At 41.9% G+C, this 23,322-nt stretch overlaps 1 protein-coding gene across 8 annotated transcripts in view; it reads right to left on the bottom strand.

Moving 5' to 3' along the window:
- KANSL1 (KAT8 regulatory NSL complex subunit 1) overlaps window positions 1-23,322 on the bottom strand; it is a 155,298-nt gene that overhangs the window by 2,791 nt on the left and 129,185 nt on the right. For 5 of the 8 annotated variants that reach the window (XM_014458711.2, XM_023756785.1, XM_023756784.1 and 2 more), the window contains 7 exons: window positions 13,336-13,507; window positions 7,289-7,471; window positions 6,674-6,862; window positions 6,195-6,343; window positions 1,710-1,831; window positions 556-613; window positions 234-346 (listed from right to left, as the gene is read on the bottom strand). In XM_014458711.2, the coding sequence (XP_014314197.1) occupies window positions 234-346; window positions 556-613; window positions 1,710-1,831; window positions 6,195-6,343; window positions 6,674-6,862; window positions 7,289-7,471; window positions 13,336-13,507 (986 nt within the window). The remainder of the gene's footprint in view (window positions 1-233; window positions 347-555; window positions 614-1,709; window positions 1,832-6,194; window positions 6,344-6,673; window positions 6,863-7,288; window positions 7,472-13,335; window positions 13,508-23,322) is intronic. The other 3 variants (XM_023756788.1, XM_006092189.2, XM_023756786.1) reach the window with 2 other exon arrangements.

The following is a 23,322-nucleotide window of genomic DNA, read 5'->3' as shown; positions in this document are numbered from 1 at the left end:
CCAACCATGCTCCACTGTCCAAAGGAAAGACAGTGTGTGGTGAGGCCCCCAAATGTCAGCCAGCCTGCTTTTCAGGAGACCAGAGTCTGACTGCTTGTACTCTCACTGGTTGCAACAAACACCAAGGAACGTCTGTACTCTCGGCTACTGCCAATGGCTGAATATGAAGAGCAAAAGCAATTGAGATGCAGTGGCAATTCCATGGACACGGCCCAAATTCCCTGTCGCATCACCTGCTGCCCCGCCGCTGGGGTGGCACGCTTGTGGTCCACAGCCACCTAGCCCTCTCCATCTCCTCACATTTGGCATGCAGGGCGGCGAAGGCTGCATCAGACAAGTCCTCGATCTGCAATAGAGCAGCTTCAATGATGAACAATTTCTTCCAGAAAGCTGAGTTTAAGAATGGGTAGGTCAATTCTAGAGCCAGCCCCACCCCACACTAGACTCTTCCCCGTCAAAACAGGAATGTGAGCTTGCAGCATTTGACACCACAGGTCTGGATGTGTACACCCATGCGTGTGTATCTTCTTTAAGAGAGAATGACCATGCCATTACCTCTTCGTTCTCTTCGTCAGGATTCCCCTTCAGAGACCGAAAATCGACCTCCCGCCAGCTGCAAAACCAAGAAGGGACAATCATGAGATGGCAATTTTCCAGAGCAGGATAAACATGTCCATGCAAGAATGAGAGCCATGTACCTATGAGTGACACTGCTTTCTGCTGGCAGGCTCTGCCCTCTTATAGAGCGTGTCCTCCTTTGCCCTGGAGGCCTCTAAAAGAGGCCCCACACTCAATATCCACAAGGGCTAAAAACCCAATGCAGGCTCGGAGACTGACAAAAACAAAGGAACTTATTTAAAGGGACCACCACTATTTAGCACCAGCAGATTGCTACCACATGGGATCGCATATACACGGTCACCCAATCTTCTGATATATCAACAAAAGCTAGAAACAGAGATTCATATGTGAAGTCCTGCTTTGTTGCTGACGACAAATTCAGTATTTTAAAACACATTGTTGTGTCAAACAGAATAACGTCTATCACCACTTTGTGGCCTGTGGTCTAATTAGACCAGCGGTTCTCAACCTGTGGGTCACGACCCCTTTGGGGGTCGAACGACCCTTTCACAGGGGTCGCCTAAGACCATCCTGCATATCAGATATTTACATTATGATTCATAACAGTAGCAACATTACAGTTATGAAGTAGCAACGAAAATAATGTTATGGTTGGGTCACAACATGAGGAACTGTATTTAAAGGGCCAGAAGGTTGAGAATCACTGGATTAGACTTAAATAATGGAATGAGAGAGAACTAATAAGAAATAATTTCACTTCTGTTACACACAACTTCCTCTTAAAGAGAAGACAAAACTCAAAGCTAGGACCCAGAGCCGAAACCGGTTTGGCTCAGTGGATAGAGCGTCGGCCTGTGGACTGAAAGGTCCCGGGTTAGATTCCGGTCAAGGGCATGTACCTGGGTTGCAGGCACATCCCCAGTGGGAGATGTGCAGGAGGCAGCTGATCGATGTTTCTCTCCCATCGATGTTTCTAACTATCTATCTCTCTCCCTTCCTCTCTGTAAAAAATCAATAAAATATATTTAAAAAAAAAAAAAAAAAAAAAAGCTAGGACCCAGAGCTCAGTGACGAGAGACAAAGTAAAAAGGAATAAGGAGAGAAGCCGATTTATTTAAGTCCTCTACCTGGGAGTAAGGATTTCCTTGTATTGCAGTTTCTCTACACGGGTTGTTGCAGCAACAGACATTGGGATGACAATGTTGTTAATGTCAAATGAGCTCTCTCCCCTTCTCCTCCTTATTGGCTGCTGTAAGACAAAGGTAAGTTTGAAAGAGAGGCACAATTCTACAAACATCAAAGCATACACCAGAGACTTAAAACAGGATCACCAATAAACAGGCACCTGGGTCCCACGGGTGGGGGCTGGGCAGCAGCTGCTTGCTTCTAGGAGATGGTCTCCCATAACAAAGCCCTCAGGAGAAATATTAGGTGGGTCCTGATAAGTGCCTCCTGTGCACAGGTCTCACTGTCCACCCGCCCCCTTCATGGGCTCATGTGAAGAGACGTCTGTGAATTTCACAGGGTGGGTATTCTGGGGCCTTGAGTCAGTTGTGGTTCCTATTCCTCCATAAACACCTTTACTACCCTTCCCCCTTATTTCAAAATAATTTTTAATACACATTTTAAATTGATTTTTTTTTAGACAAAGAGGAAGAGAGATAGAGACAGCAATCAGCTGTTCCTTCATGCCCTCTACCGGGGGCCGAGTCTGCAACCAGGCATGGGCCCTGACTGGAAATTGCACCTGCAACCCTCCTGGTGCATGGGAAGGACACCTACCACCAACTGAGCCACTCCGGCCAGGCACCTCTTTTCACTTTAAATCCTTTCTGCTCCCCCTTTTTATCCCCACCCATGACTCAGACTCATAGTAGCTCCTAAAAGCAATGCTTAAACCTAGTGGTGACTCTTCGGGTTATAAAAATGATTTCCCTTATCCTGAAAGATGCCCCCAAAATAGGTCCAGCTCAATAGATCATCTAACCTTGGATGTCACGAAATCACCTCCTTCTTATAGATCTGAACTCTTCAGCTAAATCTGAACCCACCATCTGCTCAGCCACTATGTGATTTCCCTCTTTGTGGCTATTATTCTTGGGGGAAGAGCTGAGAGCTTTCTAGATGAGCGGAGAGAAACTGAAGAAGAGGACTGGGTTCTATAGCTCACTCCTGGAAAGGGAAGTTGAGAAGATCAAACTCTTGGGAAAGACTAATGAGGATCCAATGAGAAGGTGGGCACCTACAACAGCTGGGAGATCAAAGAAGGAATAAAGCCAAAGGGCTTGGTTTCGTAGATGGAGGAAAAAGTCCACTAGCTGTTTGTGCCCAGATAGCAAACACCCTACACCCTGCCACAGAGACTGGCAATTGAGCTGTGAGAGGCCAGAGGGAAACAGTGGGTGACAAACGTGCTGCCGTGGCGACAATACAGCTGGAAACACCTAAGAGACTGCATTCAAACCCAAACCACCATGTGTGCTTGGCCCAGAAGAGGTTAGTGAAAGAAGATGAGGAAGAGGTTGTTCCCTACAACCAACCACTCTACTCTGTTCCTGGAGGGTGACATATAATTGACTCACCCCATCATTTCAGGACATTCTCAGAGAACGTTGAAAGGCAGTGCGCTTCCTGGGCAAGGATTTTAGCTGCGTTACTACCTATGACTTAAGGTTATCACAATGTCTTTCTCACCTGAAGTTCCTTTTCTATCAAGTGAAAATAGATCAGTAATTTTCAACCTTTTCTATCTCATGGCACATGTAAACTAATTAGTAAAATTTTGTGGCACACCCAAGAATATATTTTTTCCTGATATAAGAACAACAAAAAAAGGTATAATTTTGATTCAGTCACACCAGATGGATATGGTTGTGTTGGCTGTTGTCATTTTCTTATTTGACAATCTAAGGGAAAAGAGGTCAGTGCCCTGGAGTACATAGTCAGGTATTGCATGTTTTAAAAATTCTTGCAGCATATTGGTTGAAAAATCACTGGAATAGACTGTCATTGACTGCCATACCTTTGTTGAAACTGTATGTCTTACTACAAGAAGAGTTCCTTAAGGAAGCCCCAACAGATAGCTTTCCATATATCTTAATCAAGAATGAATGCGAGCCCTAACCGGTTTGGCTCAGTGGATAGAGCGTCGGCCTGTGGACTGAAAGGTCCTAGGTTCGATTCCGGTCAAGGGCATGTACCTTGGTTGCGGGCACATCCCCAGTGGGAGGTGTGTAGGAGGCAGCTGATCGATGTTTCTCTCTCATCGATGTTTCTAACTCTCTATCCCTCTCCCTTCCCCTCTGTAAAAAAATCAATAAAATATATTAAAAAAAAAAAAAAAAGAATGAATGCGAGCTCGGCTGGTACGGCTCAGGTGTTGAGTGTCATCCCATACAACAGGAGGTCACTGGTTCAATTCCCAGTCAGGCACATGCCCAGGTTTCGGGCTTGATCCCTAGTAGGGGGCGTACATGAGGCAGCCAACCGATGTTTCTCTCTCTATAAAATAAATTTTTTAAAAAAGTGAAACTGCTGCCAGAAACAGGTATATATTTTCCCTAAAATGACTCGCCCCCATTCCATCAGATACTAATTTGGTCGAACATAACTGCTCTTCTCCTGTTTAGAATCAGAGGTGGAGAGCAGGTGATGGGAATGGATAGTGGTTCCCACACCTGGTTGCACATCAGAAGCAAGATGAAGAGGGAGAGCTTAAAAAAAAAAAATTTCTCAGACTCCCCTTTCTGACTATGAAATCAGAATCTTCAGGGATATTTTTTAAAGTAATTGAGTTGATTCCGGTGCATCCACAATCTTTTGTGAAGCACTAGCATACACACCTCTTCCTGCTCTCTGTCCCCCTAAATGTCTCTCCATGTCCTTTAGTTTCTCTACCTTATTTTAAGTATCTGGGCTTTCACTTTATTAAATAAATCCAGCTTCTTAGAGAAAAAATAAAATAAAAAGGCAGCAAGAGCCTTAATGATTAACACAGGGTTATGTACAAAATTTATACTCAATAAATATTAAGTAAAAATGTCAAATGATCCAGGCCCAAGTTAACAGTGTCCAGACACAGGAGGGTTGGCAGGTGAGAAATACTGAATCTCAGAGTTCAGATTTTCTATCAGAATTCAACTCTCTCTGAAATCCTTTGGTCTTTTGGTTATCTACCTTTTGCTGATGGGTAGCTAAGTTTGTGACAGATACTATATACACCTATTTAGACAAAATCTGTGGAATGTAGGAGGTGAAGAAGAGGAAGGAACATGGAGACTATTAAGAGCAAAGACAGAACAAAGTGAATTCCTACCTGATCACAGTTACCTAGTGAGCACATTTTGTGGGCTTAGAAGTTTCTTGATGTCAGTTCTGAAGGGGTTTCAAAGCACCCGCATAAGGTGCCTCTGCCATGGGGTGCCCCAGTGGTCAACACTGTGTATGTAATGTAAGAGAGCCAGCTCTGCAGCCAGGTGGCCTGGGTTTGAATCACAATTATAACCATCACAAATTGCCTTGCTTATGCAATTTATTTAACTTTGGAAAGCCTTAGTTTCCCTGTTTACAAAATGGGAATCCCTAACACCAACTACATCTCAAAGGGTATTATAGAACTGACTGAAAGAACACGTGGAAAACACTTAGCACTGACACATTACAGCGGCAATGTTTTATTATTAGTATTACCATTATTATAATTATTACATAAAGGACCCTTTAGTACAGAAAGCCACTACAGGTAGATGTATTCAAGGAGGCACACCTTGAGGAACTAAATATTATAACGAAATTCTAATGTGTGTCTGAAATGGCTATGAGACCAGCTTTCTGGATAGAATGCAGTACTTATGAGGTCACTGTGAGTGTACCAGTAAGCACTGCCAGGGTGGCCTGCTGGATCTGTAATTCTGCTCTGTACCTCGGAAAAGCATGGGCCTTCTCCCTTCCGTTCCAGGCACCCTAACATCAGTCTTTATTCTCGGTACAGTAGCTCCACTCACCAGTAGAGTTAAAAGCTGGGAAATCAAATGTCTTCAATACCTATAGGTATCGCTCCTCTATCACTTCTCTTGGCTTACTTCTTAGACTAAGAGGGTTAGAGCCATGGTACTGTTGAGTGCTATGTGAAACTTAGTCCCACAAATCTTGAATAGTCATTGACCACTTTAAGGGTTTTTCTCTGCATCAAGCTTTCTATGGATGGCTCAACACAGATCCATCTCTATTATGAAAAACAACTCAATTTGATTTTCTGTTGAAAATCAAATACCACCACTCTGATTTTAAAAAGACACATAACACCCTAGCTGGTTTGGCTCAGTGGATAGAGCATTGGCCTGCTGACTGAAGGGTCCCAGGTTCGATTCCAGTCCAAAGCACATGCCTGGGTTGTGGGCTCAATCCCCAGTATGGGGCTGTGCAGGAGGCAGCCAATCAATGATTCTCTCTCATCATTGTTTCTACCCCTCTCTCCCTTCCTTTCTGAAATGAGTTGAGTCCTCATAACTGCCCTGGGCTTCATAATTCACTCTCTAAACTCTTCCAAAGAGACATTTGAATGAGCTGAAACTGCAGAGGGGCTGTGCGGCCAATTTCATGCAGGTACTTACAGATGTGCTGGCTGTAACCTGTGGGCTGGAGCTGGTGGATGCAGAGGTGTCTGATGAGGTGGAGAGCTGTCGCACCAAAGGACTGTGCGGTGAATGGTGGGAGGCTGCCAAGTAGCTCGAACTGCTCAAGTCTGTGTGATGCTTCAACACTGCAGAAGTCAACAGAAAAGAAGAATATGTGGCTACCTCTAACCAGCTCTACTTGAAATTCCTAGCAAAGGCTAGGAATTCCAGAAATACACAGTAAAGGCAAAATGCTTTCTAAGCCTGGAGGATAAAAAGGTGAAGCAAACTGGTAAGGGGCTGGGCAGAGGTTGCTGCAGCAGTAAGAAGTGGCCTGCATTTAGAAGCAGTAAGGTCCCTCTACTCTGCCTTCCTAGAGTGAAGGACAAAGCTGGGGGCAATTAAGAGAAGCGCAGGCTGCCCCAGAAAGCCCCGAGCAGGTGCAATGCAGGTAGAGGTGCCGGGCCTGGCCCTACCTTCACTTCTCTCAGATGAATGGTCTCGCAATCTCATTTTGCTGTGGTTTGGGTCATGCACGAGTGGTGGTGGGTTGGGCAAGCGCTCTGCTTTTGGCGCTGTCACTCGCTCCACCACAGGCACAGACCCCACATCGTCTAAGTGCTGCCTGTGGGTCCTGTCAGGCCGGGTTTGGTGATGGGACAGCTCTGAAGAGGGGAACAGAAAAAGAGCTGTGAAATATCTTCTCTTAATCTTATTTAAATTCCGAGCTCTTGAGTTCTCTCTAGGCCAATATAGACACCTGGGGCAGCAGGACAATCCTCTGGGGCTGATGCTTCTAGCAAATAGCAAAATGGCTAGGGAGCCCAAAGGGTCCTCAACCAGAGAAATGTGACACCAGGCTACAGAAGAGAGCCTGTTCACAGATAGACCCAATGCTGTGCCACTGATGGCTGTTCACTGAGCATTCTGGGTCCATCTGAAAAAAATCCAAGACAAGTAGAAGTAGACTGTAAGCTGACTTTGTATAGTCAATTCCCAAACCCAACATACTGCTATAGCAAACCAGTAACGTGAGACTATAAAAGGAACAGAAAAATAACTAGAGGACTCCCTGGTCCTCTAAAACTTACTGGCTGTTGTTAAGAAGGAGTTGACCAACTTGTGCCTGTCTTTACGAGTTGGATCTGGCAGACTGCCTGGCATGGGTGTTCTGTGCTTAAGTGAAAATTTTTTGGGAGGTTTGATTTTGTCAAAAGGTTTATTCTGCCACTGAGATTTCAGCATGCTCTGGAAGTGCAGGCTTGTGGGAACATCTGCAAGAAACACAAAACACCTAAAGGTTAGTCCAAACACCTGGCCTACGGGCTCCTATCTCATGAAGTGAGGTGAGTTCACCAGTAACTCTGACTCTCGCAGTAGGCAAGATCTACATCACACCATTCTTTTGTTGTTTTTAATCTTCACCCCACAATATTTTTTCCATTGTATCTAGAGAGTGGAAAAGAGGGGGAGAGTGGGGACACATGGATGTGTAAGAGACACATTGACTGGTTGCTTCCTGCATGTGCCCTAGGGCAAGGGATTGAACCCCAAACCCTTGGGTGCACAGGACAATGCCCCAACCAATTGAGCCACACCAGCCAGGGAAACATCACACCACGGACCACCGGTTGGCTACTGCTGATATAGAATATCTCTTTATCTGAACCTTACGAAGGTCATTCTCCTATTCACAAGCAAGTCACTTTGGCCTTTTTTATTCTTCAAGTTCAAAACCAAAATACACCCCAAACACCTTTTGTTAAATCGATGGAGTTTTCTGTTCATATTCTGATGTTTAACCCTTTGCACTCCGAACCATTCTGGACATTGGCTACCAGCTACTCGACGCTACTTTGCGGCGGAAACGTGCATTTACAGACCCTCGTATTATTTAGTATAATTTTGGAACCAAGTAACGTATTATAATGATATTGGACTTATATGAATTGGGTGACATCGAGGAATGTATATTTGCAAAAAAAACAATATTTATTGTTTATAATTTTGTACAGTATAAGTTTTGTAACACTCCCCAATATGCATTGCAGGCTGATTAGTGCATGTTTGACAGTAATAAGTGGTTTGACGCCTGCCACCAGGTGTTTTCCTGTTAGAACACACAATGCAGTCCCGTTTTCTTTGTCCCACATCGGGAATATGTAGTTTATTGTTTAATCCGACACAAAACCCGCTGACATTTCTTGTATATATCTTAGTAATTTTATGATATTTTGATTTAATTTCTTGTGCCATTTCAAGATAAAACTTCAGGGAAACATGCATGTCTCAAAAAGTTGCGTTGAAATAACTCAATTCCCCGTAATCACTAATAAACTGCAATGTCCCCTGAGAGGGGACATCCGAGTGATATGCTAGAATTCCGATGTCCCCTGAGAGGGGACAGCGGAGTGCAAAGGGTTAACTTTATTGGTTTGAAAGACTGATAAACATCCTGTTTCTATTCTTCTAGAGCAGTGATGGCGAACCTTTTGAGCTCAGCATTTTGAAAAACCCTAACTTAACTCTGGTGCTGTGTCACATATAGAAATTTTTTGATATTTGCAACCATAGTAAAACAAAGACTTATATTTTTGATATTTATTTTATATATTTAAATGCCATTTAACAAAGAAAAATCAACCAAAAAAATGAGTTCGCGTGTCACCTCTGACACACGTGTCATAGGTTCGCCATCACTGTTCTATACCTTCACAGGCAATGGCATTAAAGTGCTATTATTAGAGAATAAAGATTGCAGATACTTGATCAGGTCAGTAACAAGAAAACAGAAATGATTACAAACATCTTAAGTTACTATTTCTGCAAACAAAATGAAAAGACCTTGACTACAGGCTCACCAGGGTCAATTCACTTGATGGTTTTGCTCATACTCTTCCACCATTTTCTCAAAACACACTTTCTTGGGGTGTTTGCAATGCTCACTCCCTCCTCCTGCTGGCAAGTTGTGGTAGCCACCTATACAGCTAGTTGTCTTGGCAAGCTCTCTCAAAACACAGATCTTCATGGCCAGCAGGTGGTGCTCTTATTAAACACAAACCTAACTAACATGGTTTTCCCCAAGGTTATATATCCTCTACATTTCAAGCTAAAGATTAACCAAGATTAAGTAAGGTGGTAAGGAAACAAGCCCCTCTTTCTGGAACACTAAAAAGTGATTACACCCTAATGCCTCCACATTCCTGCCTGGCTTACAGTTCCTCAAATTCTATCATCTCTAGCTACACTTAATGTGAGTGAATGAGGTCAAGAAGGGAGACAGAAATCTAGTATTACGAGCCTCCGTTGGTTCCTAGCCTCACAAACTACACAACTGGTTCTACTTAAAAATGAAGAGGTTGCAAAAAGGTGACCCTGATGCACGTCTGACCTACACAGCATTATTCTAGCTGCTAGTCTTCACTGTTATTCATTATTCTACACAATGATACACAGGGAATCTCAATACTTTAGGGGGAACTATTCACATAGGATGGTGCCCTGTGGACTTGTGGCCCTGCAAATCTTCTAGTTTACAAATAGATTGCATTCTGAATGTGGGAGTTGTTAGGATAAAGCAAAATTACCTGAATAAGAACAATATTAATATGGTATCTAGGACCCCAGGTCAACTCACAGAAAGTCTAATTTATCCATAGGCAAAAATGTCCATCCATCCAACTTGGTATAGTAAAAGATATATAAATATTCTCCTTTATATGAATTCTCTTCCTATAAGGAGAATTTAATGACCATTTCTTGTTCAAACCCCAGTGTCATGGTTAGGAGCTCTGTGTGTATATAAGACAAGAGAGAAAAAGGGAGAAACAATAGAGGCAGGCAGGAAAATGATCTTTCCTTCTTTTCTCCCTCATTGCTACCTCGAGTTGCTTGGAATGGGATGGATTGGGGAAGCATAAGGGCAGTGGTTAGATCTACAGATATGATGCAGCCAGAAGGACAGTTAATAGGGAACTATTAGCTATTCGATTCCAGTCAAGGGCACATGGAGGAGACAACTCAAAACTGTACATGGTAATACTGTTGCCAAAGGAATGCTCACCATGTTTATCAGTTGATATTCAATGAGTATGGAAGAGGCCTTATGGGAATCAGAATATAACTACCAGTATAGGTTTCAGACTTCTTTTTCAAATATGAGACTACACAATTCAACATGGTAAACCTGAGAGAGTAACTAATCCGAGAAATGTTCCTAAGTCTTCCTGGTGGCTTCATCTGCACCCAGAGTGTGGAACTGAGTAGAAACCTGACTTCTCTTAATAACCTGGCTGGGGAGGAACACAGAATAGAGAAAAATGAAGGTCAGGCATCAGATGACCTGAGTCTGAATTCTTCAGCCATCTAAAGTCTTTAGCCATTTAGCCTGAGATAAAACTACTACCTCTCCAAACCTGTTTCTTAACCTGGAAAGCTGAAAGCAACACCTTACAAGATTACTGTGAGAAGCAATTAAGGCAGGTTGTGGGAAAAGTGCTTTTTAAACCACAAAATGCTATACAAATAGCAGGTGTATGAGCAATAACCCAATGGCAAGAGAAGGTAGAAGTCAATGACCCTGGAATTTGAAGCAGAGGAAAATGCTTTAGTGTCTTCGATTCATTCTGTTTTAAGCTAATTTACAGCTCTACCGTTCCTGACCTAAACTCCTGCCTAGCTTACTATTCATATGCTCCAAGTTTTCTAAGCATTTCTACTCTTGCTAAAAGTAAATGGCAGCAAGAATATTATCCCATGTCCTTTCTTTAGTCAAAGGGAGTTTTGATAACAAGTCAGGGAGTAGTTACAGAATTTAGGTGGTTAAGAAAGAATTCAGCCCTAGCCAGTTCGGCTCAGTGAATAGAGCATAGGCCCACGGATTGAAGGGCCACGGGTTCGATTCTAGTCAAGGGCACATACCTCGATTGCAGGCTCGATCCCCCGCCCCGGTCGGTCAGGGCAGGTGCAGGAGGTAACCAATTGATGTGCCTCACATAAATGTGTCTAACATCAATGTTTCTCTCTCTCTCCCCCTTCCACTCTCTTTAAAAATCAATGGAAAAAATGTCCTCGGATGAGAATTAACAAAATAAACAAAAGAATTGCATCATTTAAAGAACAGATATCAGTAATGATTTTTAAAAAAATGCTTTTACTGATTTTAGAGAAGAAGGGAGAGGCAGGGAGAGATGGAGAGAGAAAGAGAGAGAGAGACATCAATCAGTTGCCTCTCATATGCACCCTGACCAGGGATTGACCCCTCAACCTTTTGGTGCACGGGATGACACTCACCAACTGAGCCACACTGGCCAGGGCCTATTAATGATTGTGGTTTTTTAAAAAAATATATGTATTTTTATTGATTTAAGAGAAGAAAGGAGAGGGGGAGAGAGAGAGAGAGAGAGAGAGAGAGAGAGAGAGAGAGAGAGAGATAGAAACATCTATGATGAGAGAGTATCATTGAATGGCCGCCTCCCACACGCCCTCCACTGGGGACCAAGCCCGCAACCCAGGCAATGTGCCCTTGACTGGAATGGAACCTGGGACCCTTCACTCCGCAGGCCAACAACTATCCACTGAGCCAAGCTAGCTAGGGCAATGACTGTTTTTATAAATAAAGTTTTATTATAACACAGCCACACCATTTGTTTATATATTGTCTATGGCTGCTTTTGTACTACTATGGCAGAGTTGTGAAGCTGCACAGACTAAACATAGTACGGCTCAAAAAATCCAAATTACTGAGCATCTGTCCCTTTAAGAAAAAGTTTACATACCACTCATGCTAAAACATTTTTTTCTCCTACAAACAAGTAAACCTTACATCCCACATAATTCTCATTCCTCAGAGTCCTATTTCAGTTATCTTTTAACATATTCCTATCTCAATTACCCTCCTCGAAAAAAAATTGCACAGAATATCTGTGAGGTGTTATAAAGGACAGAATAGGAAGAAAAACATGGTCCCTTACCCTCAGGAAGCTTACAATTTAAGTAATGGAAAGTAAATTTAAAAACAGCCATAACATAACAGATAAAATACCAGTGATTTGAAAGGAAATGCTTATTATATCTTTAGGTTGGAGCCAGATCCTGAGATTATCTGAAAATAAATGAAATAATCCAGATTATGAAAGCACTGGATTCTTGCAGGTGATATCTAGAGCAGTGGTTTTAACATTTTTGCTCATGGACTTGTACCATATGAAATGCAATTAAAAACAAAACAAAACATAAACTCAGAAATATTTTAATAGACACCTTGACATGGAAATGTATTTAGCTTAATTAGCTGAAGGAAAAATCTTTCTTTTAAACCTTAGTCAATCAGACTTTTAGATAGAATGAAGTCTAACTTTAGTCTCTTAATATTTACTCTAAGATGACAAACACAGAATCTACACAAAATAAGGTAACTCCATCTTCATTAATTTTTTTACTCCAATTCTTTTTTACTTAATTCCCACAGGATTCTCCTTCAGGAGCCATGAATTCTTGGAAATGGTCCATTTGGTGTCCCTACTGCCTAAAGTTTTTATACTCTGGGGCAAGACCCACATTGAAACTTAATATGAAAAAACAAAACAGAAAAGAGACTCAATATGGGTAAGAGGAATAATTTTCTTTTGTGAAATGGGAGAAGAGCAATTATGACAAGGAAAACTGGCAAACACAGAGGCTTATCAGGTAGGTTAGTCTTAGAAAAATAGTACATGCTAACAATGAAGATCTATGCTCACGTACACCTTGGAAAGCTGTCATGTAACCACTCCCAGTAATACATACACACCCAATATGAAGACATTCTCTCAGAATAGTGCTGCCCACCCTATTTTACATAATGGGCACACAGGTAATACATTTTTAAAGATATACAGGGATATAACAGACCACTTTGCTTGTGGCTGGAGGCAACTGTCCTTAGCCCCGCCTAGCCATTTGAAGTGCTGGGAGAAATCTTTCTCTTATAGCAAATCTGATGGATCTATTGCATCCTATCTGTAAAATTCTGAGAAGACTGTTGACAGATAGCAATACAATCATAATATCTGAGTTGTACCAAGATCTTGGCTGACTTCCTTTCACTTTCAACCCTTTGAGTCTCATTTATTAGACTATATTCTGTGGCCTTTCTTACCGTCTGGAAATGCCAGAACTGGGTGAACACAAGAGTCCAACTGGGAAAGGCGTTCCAACAGAGGGGCTTCGTAGTGGATTTCCGGAGGCATGGTGTTGGCATTGCTTGAGCCACACAGTGCACAGAAGGGATTCACATCACAGCCAGAGCGCATTGGGCTGTTTCGATAAACCTGCGAAGAGTCAGGCAAAAGTGACAATTGAGTGTCTGATAAAAACCCAGCTCCCAACTCGTTACACCAAAGATTTAAAAGGCTTTTTCTAGATACCTATATGACACCGATAACAAAAGTTTGATTAGTTTGTTAACACTTCCATTTCTCCAACACATGAACCTTCAAAGTAATTAAGTAAACTTGCTTCTTTGTGATGAAATCCAGGTTTTTGAAGCCCTAAATGCTTACCTAGGCATCAAACTTGTTATACTTCAAAGCTATTGAAACTGCTTTCTAAGAACACTTTACAAAACCTACATGTTTCTACCACTTTCATGGTTCTCAACCATCTGCTAAAGTGAATAGTGGACTCCCAATTCCCTGGTGGGACATGACTTGTTCTCTCCAGCAACTTCATCCACCTAAGAACCTTAATAACCAACAACAGCTGACATCTCTTCCTAAAAAGACTTTTAGGTGGTTTCAAATAAGGTGACAAGTTTTCCTGGACTACATGGAACTCATTAGCTACACTTTAGAACAGTGGTTCTCAACCTTGGCTGCACATTAGAATCACCTGGGAATCTTTTTAAAATCCTGATTTCTGGGCCTCCTCCTCCGGAAATTCTGTTTCTTTGGTGGACTAATGTTGTGGCCCCACCCCATAATAACGAAACAGAATTTCCGGAGGATGAGGCCCAGAAATCAGGATTTTAAAAAGATTCCCAGGTGATTCTAATGTGCAGCCAAGGTTGAGAACCACTGCTTTAGAACAAGGTTATCATTTAACAAATCAAACCCCCCCCCCAAATTAATTGGCAGCACACAGTCCTAGAAGAAAAAACTTGCCTGTGGAATGGCACTATGAGAAGGGATGCTAGGAACAAGGGTAGTATCATAATAAAGACAGAAGAGTAGCCTCAAAAATCTATCAAAAATTCTGTAACAACTGCAAGAGCTAAATTTAGTTTTAGCACTGATATCACTTTAAAGCTGTTTATGTTTATGATCATGTATAGGAGAAGGATACATACATATATGCTCTTTATCAACATTCCTCAAATGCCTACTTTTTGCAACCACATAGATGGATGGCATGCAAAGAAGGTCCTGTGAAGGTTAGTTGTATGACCTTTGTTAAGTTATCTATATAAAAGCCTAATGTGCAAATTGTCACCACAGGAGTTCGACCGGGAGTTTGATCGCTCACTATGACGGGTGCTGACCAACAGAGGGTGCTGACCAACAGAGGGCGGCGTGGAACGAAGGAAGGCCCCAGCCGGCAGCCAGGGAAGGGAGGCCCCATCCGGCAGCCAGACGGCCCAGATCGGCCCAATCACCGGCCAGGCCTCGAGACCCTACCCGTTTGGGCCTCTAGTCTGTTAATAAAGGTCCAGCAATGTCAATTTCATGGATTGTGAGAAAGGGCTGTCCTTGCGCACTGCAAATAAGTAGCAGCATTCCTGGCCTCTGCCCCTGGTGCAAGTAGCACTCTCCTTCTTCCCCCTTTGTGACAATCAAAAATGAATACAGACACTGCCAAATGTTTCCTGGGAAAGCAAAATTATTGAGAACCACAAAGCTCAAATTATGGTCAGGCCGCCTAGAAAAATTCAAAGTGTGGGTTCCTATTAAATATTAATAGTGAAAAATAAGAAAGCTCTCAAGACTACTGCAGCCAAGGCAAAAGGACTCAAGAGCAAGCCTGGAGGAGCTTCTACTAATCAAAGATGACAATCTGAACATCAAAAAAATTTCGATGCCTTGAAATAAGCCAAGTAAGTTTAAACCAATGACTTCATAATCTATACACATCCCCCTCCTCCATCAAAGATTTCACTGATTGCTCTTAGAAGATAGTAGGAAACCAACTTGTTATTTTGAAAACTAGTGGACAAAAGGAAACAAACACGAATCATGCCTTTTTCTGTATAAATTATGACTTTGCTTAAACCAACATTGCAAAAGTTATTTTCTTTGTATAGATATAGCCTAGCTAACAAACGAAACAGAAATTAAACAAGTAGAATACCCCTAATTCTTCAACTCCTAATATAATAATAGGTGTAGGCAATGACCACTAGAGGCTGAGAAGAGAGACAAGACATTATGTGTCTTCTGATGCAAGTTCTCAAGACGCCTTTTTTTCCCCTTGACAAAGCTCAAAATGAAATTTGTTCAAGCCTCTATATTCAACTAACAGTTTTCAGGAAATGCAGCAGAGGAACACCACTGACTTTCAATGAAGTAAAAATTATGTAATTAATGAATGGAAATATGAATATGTGATAAAATGTGGTAAAATGTTACTGCAGGTAAATATACTGTAAAGTCATTCAACTTTACCATGTTTAAATAATATCATAATAAAATTTTGGAAAAGAAAACAATACCGCCACAAGACTACTTCCAGCCATTAAGGAGTAACAGTGACCAGATTAAAAAAACAAAAAAGTATATCCTAGAAAACCAGATGGCGGAATAGGTAAACACCGGAAATTGCTGCCTCACACAACCACTTCAAAAATACAACTAAAAGACAAAACTGACATCATCCAGAACCACAGGAAGGCTGGCTGAGTGAAAATTCTACAACTAGAAGGAAAGAGAAAAGCACACTGAGACCCAAAGGAGGTGCGGAAATAAAGTGCAGAGGTACGGAGGCGCACATGGCAAGGGCTGGCGACTGAGGACGCGGCTGTCTTTTTGAATCTGGAGGGAGTCTCAAGCTCCCGACTGCTCTGAACTCCAGTTCCGGGCCAGTCTCTGGGGACCCAGACTCATACGGGGAGAAACTGGACTGTCTGGCATCGGTCGGAACTCAAGGGCGGCTTTCTCTCAGAGGTGCTTGCAGCGATTACCCGGACACTGAGACGCGGGGCGGGGCCTCTTAGGGTAGGACTGAGGATTAGAGGGCCAGACCATTCTAAATAGGGAAGCAGGTTGTTTACCACGACAGAAGTGATTTTTTTTCTGAAGATATGGGTAAACAACACGATTTAACATCCTTTGAACATGGGATGGATACACGGATACACACACACACACACTGAGTGGCCAGATTATTATGACCACCTGACATCGTAGGCAACTTAGCCATACACTGCATCGTATGGGATATGGAAGCCGAAGGCCTGTTCGAACACCTTTGCTGTCTGCAGTTACCAAGATAAAATGTCTCCAATTCGTACAGGAACACAAGGATTGGACAGTCGAGCATTGGAAAAAAGTCATGTGGTCCGATGAATCACGTTTCCAGTTGCATCATGCAGATGGCAGAGTGAGAATTTGGCAGAAACAGCATGAAAGCATGCACCCCCACATGCATGAGTACAACCCTTCAAGCTGGTGGGGGCAGTGTTATGGTTTGGGGGCATGTTTTTCCTGGCACGATTTGGGCCCTTTAATTCATGAATAGCACAACATACCTAAATATCATTGCTGATCAAGTTCATCCTATCATGTTGAAGGCGTATCCCAATGAAGTTGGCTTCTTCCAACAAGACAATGCGCCATGCCACAGTGCTCGTATTGTGCAGGAGTGGTTTCAAGAACATGAGGGAGACTTTACCTTGCTTAGGTGGCCTACACAATAACCAGATCTCAATCCAATTGAGCATTTGTGGGACGAAGTTAAAAGAGCCATCAGGCAGCTGGTTCCACAACCATCAAATCAGTGGTCGGCAAACTGCGGCTCGCGAGCCACATGCGGCTCTTTGGCCCCTTGAGTGTGGCTCTCCCACAAAATACCACGTGCGGGCGCGTACGTACAGTGCAATTGAAACTTCGTGGCCCATGCGCAGAAGTCGGTATCTTGTGGAAGAGCCACACTCAAGGGGCCAAAGAGCCACATGTGGCTCGTGAGCCGCAGTTTGCCGACCACTGCATCAAATCTCACAGAACTGAACAGCGCTATTCATTAGGCATGGTGTCAGATTCCTCGCATCACCTTGCAACATCTCATGGAGTCAATGCCAAGAAGAATCGCCGCAGTATTGAAGGCAAAAGGTGGCCCAACGAAGTGCTGATGGGGTGGTCATAATAATCTGGCCACTCAGAGTGTGAGTGTGTGTGTGTGTGTGTGTGTGTGTGTGTATCCCACATTCAAAGGCTGTTAAATCGCGTTGTTTACCCAATATCTTCAGAAAAAAATCACTTCTACTGTCGTGGTGAACAACCTGCTTCCCTATTTAGAATGGTCTGGCCCCCTAGCAACTTCAGCGCAAAATTATAGCTAATTTGCCTACAAACGTCAGGTGATCATAATAATCTGGCCACTCAGTGTATATGTATATGTATATGTATATATATGTTTTTATTGATTTCAGAGAGGAACGGAGAGGTAGAGAGAGTTAGAAACATCAATGATGAGAGAGAATCACTGATCGGCTGCCTCCTATACACCCCCACTGGGGATGGAGCCTACAACCCAGGCATGTGCCTTGACTGGAAATCGAACTGTGACCTCCTAGTTCATAGGTCAACGCTCAACCACTGAGCCATGTGGGTCGTGCAACAGTGATCAGATTTATCCCACAACCATAAACTAGAAAACTGGACAACATATAGCTTACAACTGAGAAACACATGAAGCAGCTTCTGTGATAGCCCCAGCTTTCTGCCTGGAGATACACTGCAGACTGCACAGCAGGTAGAGGGGATCTAAGCAGAGTACAGTGGTTTCATGGAATTGAGGAAACAAACCTCCAGAGGTGAAGTTTAGAAGATCAGGTGATTGGAAATTGTGAAGCAGAATTCTCAAGAAAAGGGAGCCATATAGAAATCTTCATGACATACTCTTAAGCAGCGGTTCTCAACCTGTGGGTCGCGACCCCTTTGGGGGTCGAACAACCCTTTCACAGGGGTCACTTAAGACCATCGAAAAATACATATATAATTACATATTGTTTTTGTGATTAATCACTGCTTTAATTATGTTCAATTTGTAACAATGAAAATACATCCTGCATATCAGATATTTACATTACGATTCATAACAGTAGCAAAATTACAGTTATGAAGTAGCAACGAAAATAATTTTATGGTTGGGGGTCACCACAACATGAGGAACTGTATTAAAGGGTCTCGGCATTGGGAAGGTTGAGAACCACTGCTCTTAAGTGTTCACTCAATCTGAAGCCCACATACAGGGTGAAACTCTACCAGGTAAGGCAAAGAACAAATGAAGAGCTGTGAACTGAACGATTCTCAGAGTTCACACAGGTGGGAGGCTTTTGAATTTTGACCAGCCCAGTGGCATAACGCATTCAAGAAAGACCCCAGAAGATCCCTATTTATTAGTGGACTTAACTATTAAATAAACTACTCTACACCACCCCCCAGCGAAGAAAAAACTGTATCTCAAGGAACTTACTTACCAACAAAACAAAGCCTCTTTAAAGGAAGATAACACAATCCACATATGTCAAAAAAATAAAATTAAATGCCCAGCATCCAATAAAACATTGTAGATATACCAAGAGGCAAGAAAGTTACACTATAGGGATATAATCTGAAAAAAAGCAAGCCATAGATATGAAGGGATAAATGAGTTTTCACAACAAATAAATTATGAGGATAAGGGGTAGTTTACAGTAAATCAGAACTCTGAGAATAACTAGTAAGGCCAGAGTTTAAAAGGACAAAACAAAAACTTTAAGCTATTAAGAGAAATGCTAAAACAATGACAATACTGAGCAGACAAGATGCAGAGAGGGAAGAACCACTGAAGTGTAGAGGTACTTCTTCTTGAGAACAATGGGTGATTTTAGAAAAGATGCTTAGAATTTGGTTGCCTTGATAGAGGGCCACTTCTAGGGGCAGAGAAATGAGTAGAGCTTTTGATGGTTCTATAAAAGGGCAGAAGAGAGAACATTAGACATTTGAAGTGCCAAATTCCCAATATGACACGTCAGGTACTCACCCTTTCAAGGAATTTAGCAAATTCTGAAGCTGTGATGGGTTAGAAACTAAGTAGAAAGCCTCTGAAAAATAGAGAGGAGGTTTGAGGCAGTCTCACTCTGCTGAGGAAACTAGAATTAGAGTTCAGGGACAGGACACTGGTCAACATACCAGGCATTTTCAGATGGGGGTTAAGAAACAAGGCTATGCCCTAAGAATGGACCAGAGAGGGACAAAGCCTCATCAAATTTGTAACCCAGGTGCAACTCAGCTCAGTCCCAACTTGCACACAAAAGTGTTCAGCCCCCCTTTATATATGCCTAGAAAAAAAGTGGATCTGCACCGGAGAGTACCGAAGCAGCCAAACCTCTTAAAAACAGTATCTTACATTGACTGAAAACAACACAGAAAGAGAGTGCCCAGTGATCCAGACTTTGGAGTCAGCTGACAAAGATGTAAATAAAAATGATTAATATGTTCAGGAAAAAATGGGAAAGAAAAATGAAAAGACTCAGAAAGACTGTGTGTGTGTGTGTGTGTAAATGAATCAAATGGAAACTTAATAACAATAAATTTCACATGAGGTACAAAAGAAGAGAGAATAAGAGAACTGGCAGATAGTTTAATAGGAACTAGAGAAATTAAGAAACAGAGGGAGGAAAAAAACCACAGTAAAATACAGAATAGAATGTAAAGGGCTTGCAGGACACTGTGACAAAGCCCAATGTACCTGTTGTTGGCAACCCAGACAGAGAAGACAGAATGGGGGGAAAGTAGTCTTTGAAGAGATAATGGCCCAATTTGTGCTAAAACTGATTAAAGACACAAATCCACAGACTTAAACCTCAAAACCCAAGCAGAACAGAAATGCAAAGAAAAATCACATCTAAGCATATCATAAAAGTGTTTAAACCACAAGGAAAAAAAGAGATAAAGGGGAAACCTATAAAATTACATTTAAAAGACTCACTTGAATGTATGGACCATATCTGAATCTTGATTCAAACAAACTGTAAAAATCATTTTAAGAGAATCTTGGCAATCCTATATAATAAAAGGCTAATATGCAAATCAACTGAAAGGTGGAATGACCGGTCACTATGACGCGCACTGACCACCAAGGGGCAGATGCTTAACACAGGAGCTGCCCCCTGGTGGTCAGTGCGCTCCCGCAGGAGAGCACCACTCAGCCAGAAGCCCTGAGCCGGGCTCAAAGCTGGAGAGCACAGCAGCAGTGGTGGCGGGAGCCTCCTCCACCTCCTTAATGACTGTTGGGTTAGGCCCGCTGGGGGAGCGGGCCTAAGCCAGCAGTCAGACATCCCCTGAGGGCTCCCGGACTGCAAGAGGGCACAGGCGGGGCTGAGGGAGCCCCCCACCCCTGAATGCACGAATTTCGTGCACTGGGCCTCTAGTCTGAATAGAATAGTCTCTAATAACAATAGAAAATCACTGTTAAAACTAAAAGTGTTACTGGTGGCAATAATCACCCACAACGCTGGATTTGGTACTACCTGATTTAATCTTAATTAAATTTAACCTCAACTTGCAATATACAGAACAATAGTAGACTCTTACTTTTTAGAAACTAGATCCCCAAGAAATTAGCTTATGATGCAATCAAAGGAACTAAGATGACAATGGAATAGGGAAAGATTTTGAAATTTGTGCCCAAATTCTCATGGCTCACCTGATACATAACATTGAAAAATAAACTGTGGAATGGTTAAACAAACTGTGGCATCACTTCACTTGCAGCATCTAAAATGCCAAGTACTGTGCCAGTTTGGCTCAGTGGATAGAGCATTGGCCTGCAGACTGAAGGGTCCCAGGTTCAAATCCAGTCAAGGGCACATGCCCAGGTTGTGGGCTCAATCCCCAGTAGGGAGCATGCAGGAGGTAGCCAATCAATGATTCTCTCTCATCATTGATGTTTCTATCTCTCTCTTCCTCTCCCTTCCTCTCTGAAATTAATAAAAATATATGTCATAAAATAAAAATTAAAATACCAAGTACTGATATTAAAAAATATGTATATGCAACTCAAAAATCTAAAGTACATACACACAGCAATGAAAACAAATGTAAGTTTATAAAATATTGATAGGAAATGTGCAATCATTTGATCTTATTAGTTTATTTTTCTATAAAATTAGACTATATTTGAACATAAAATGGGATCAATAACTAAGTCAATGTTGCAAGTATATCATATTTACTTTATAATATTTTAAAATATCTGCATGTAGTCATAATTTAAGAATGAGATATTAAGAAGTGAAAAATGTTGATAGGTAAAGGTTTCATTTTTAAACTTCTTATTTCAGTATTGCCAAGTGTACAAATATCACCTACAAAGATTACACAGTAGAAAGCAGGTGTCCTAAAATGTTTCTCTTGGAATTCTACTAATTCATGACCATGTTTAATCAGTATTACTTTACAAAGGTTCCCTTGTCAAATAAGTTAGGGAAACAAATTGAAGCATTTCTTCTTTTTAACAAAAGACTTTTAAGTCTTTAACATCTTCTATGAATCTTTGAAGTACTCTCCAAATTGATTCACCCATCACACCTCACGAAAGTGTTTGATGTCCTGAAGGATCTTTATGCTTGTCACTACACTTTACCCTTGAACAACACGAGTATGAACTGCGTGGGTCCATTTACATGCAATTTTTTTCAATAAATACAGTAAATATATTTTCTCTTTCTTATGATTTTCTTTTTCTCTAGCTTAGTTTATTGTAAGAATAATAATACATATAACATACAAACTATGTTAATCAACTGTCTATGTTATTGGTAAGGCTTCCAATCAACAAGCACGTACCTTGGTTGCAGGCTCCTCCCTGGCCGGGGTCCTGTTTAGGGTGCATGCAGGAGGCAACCAATCAATGTGTTTCTTTCACATCGATGTTTCTCTGTCTTTCCCTCTCTCTAAAAATCAATGTAGAAATGTCCTCGGGTGAGGAGAAAAAAAAAAAGAAAAAAGAAGTGGGGGAGCGGGTTGAGGAAATAGGAGAAATATTAAACTTACACTACTGGATATTAAAGTCCTGGAGATCTAATACAGAGTATAGTGATTATAGATAATACAACTGTATTTTAAAATATCAAATGTGATAAGAGACTAGATTTTTAAAAAATATATATATTTCTTTATTGGTTTCAGAGAGGAAGGGAGAAGGAGAGATAGATAGAAACATCAATGATGAGAGAGAATCATTGATCGGCTGCCTCCTGCACACCCCCACTGGGAATTGAGCCCGCAACCCAGTCTTGTGCCCTCGGCCGGAATCAAACCTGGGACCCTTCAGTCCGCAGGCCGCTGCTCTATCCACTGAGCCAAGCCGGCTAGGGCAAGACTAGATTTTTTTTTTTAATCCTTGATTTTTAGAGAGAGTGGAAGAGAGAGGGAAAGACAGAGAGAAACACATCAATTGGTTGCCTCCTACACAAGACCTGACCAGGGCATGCGGTGGGGAGGTGCCTGCAACTGAGGTAGGTGCACTTGACCTGAATCAAACCCGGGACCGACGTTCTATCCACTGAGTCAAACCAGCTAGGATGAGACTAGATCTTAAGTATTCTTTTTTCATTGTTTCATCACAAAAAGGAAATGATAATTATGTGACACGATAGAGGTGTTAGACAACAGCAATCATGCTGCAATATAAATATCAAATCAACATGTTGTATACCTTAAACTTACACAATGTCACATATCAAATATATTTCAAAAACAAACAGAAAGCAGATCAAAGAATACAGAAGATAGGAATACAATTTTAATAAGCCCAAGATATGAGTTAAATTTAAAACCCAAAGTCAATGAACAGGATATGAATATACTCACACCCAAACAGTGTCTTTCTCAAGGAAATGTGTACTACTAATGAAAGCTGAACTAGCCGTGGCTGGGTGGCTCAGGTG

This window comes from Myotis lucifugus, unplaced genomic scaffold (assembly GCF_000147115.1).
Source record: "Myotis lucifugus unplaced genomic scaffold, Myoluc2.0 scaffold_99, whole genome shotgun sequence".
Taxonomy (NCBI): domain Eukaryota; kingdom Metazoa; phylum Chordata; class Mammalia; order Chiroptera; family Vespertilionidae; genus Myotis; species Myotis lucifugus.
This window is presented reverse-complemented; position numbering and strand designations above follow the sequence as displayed.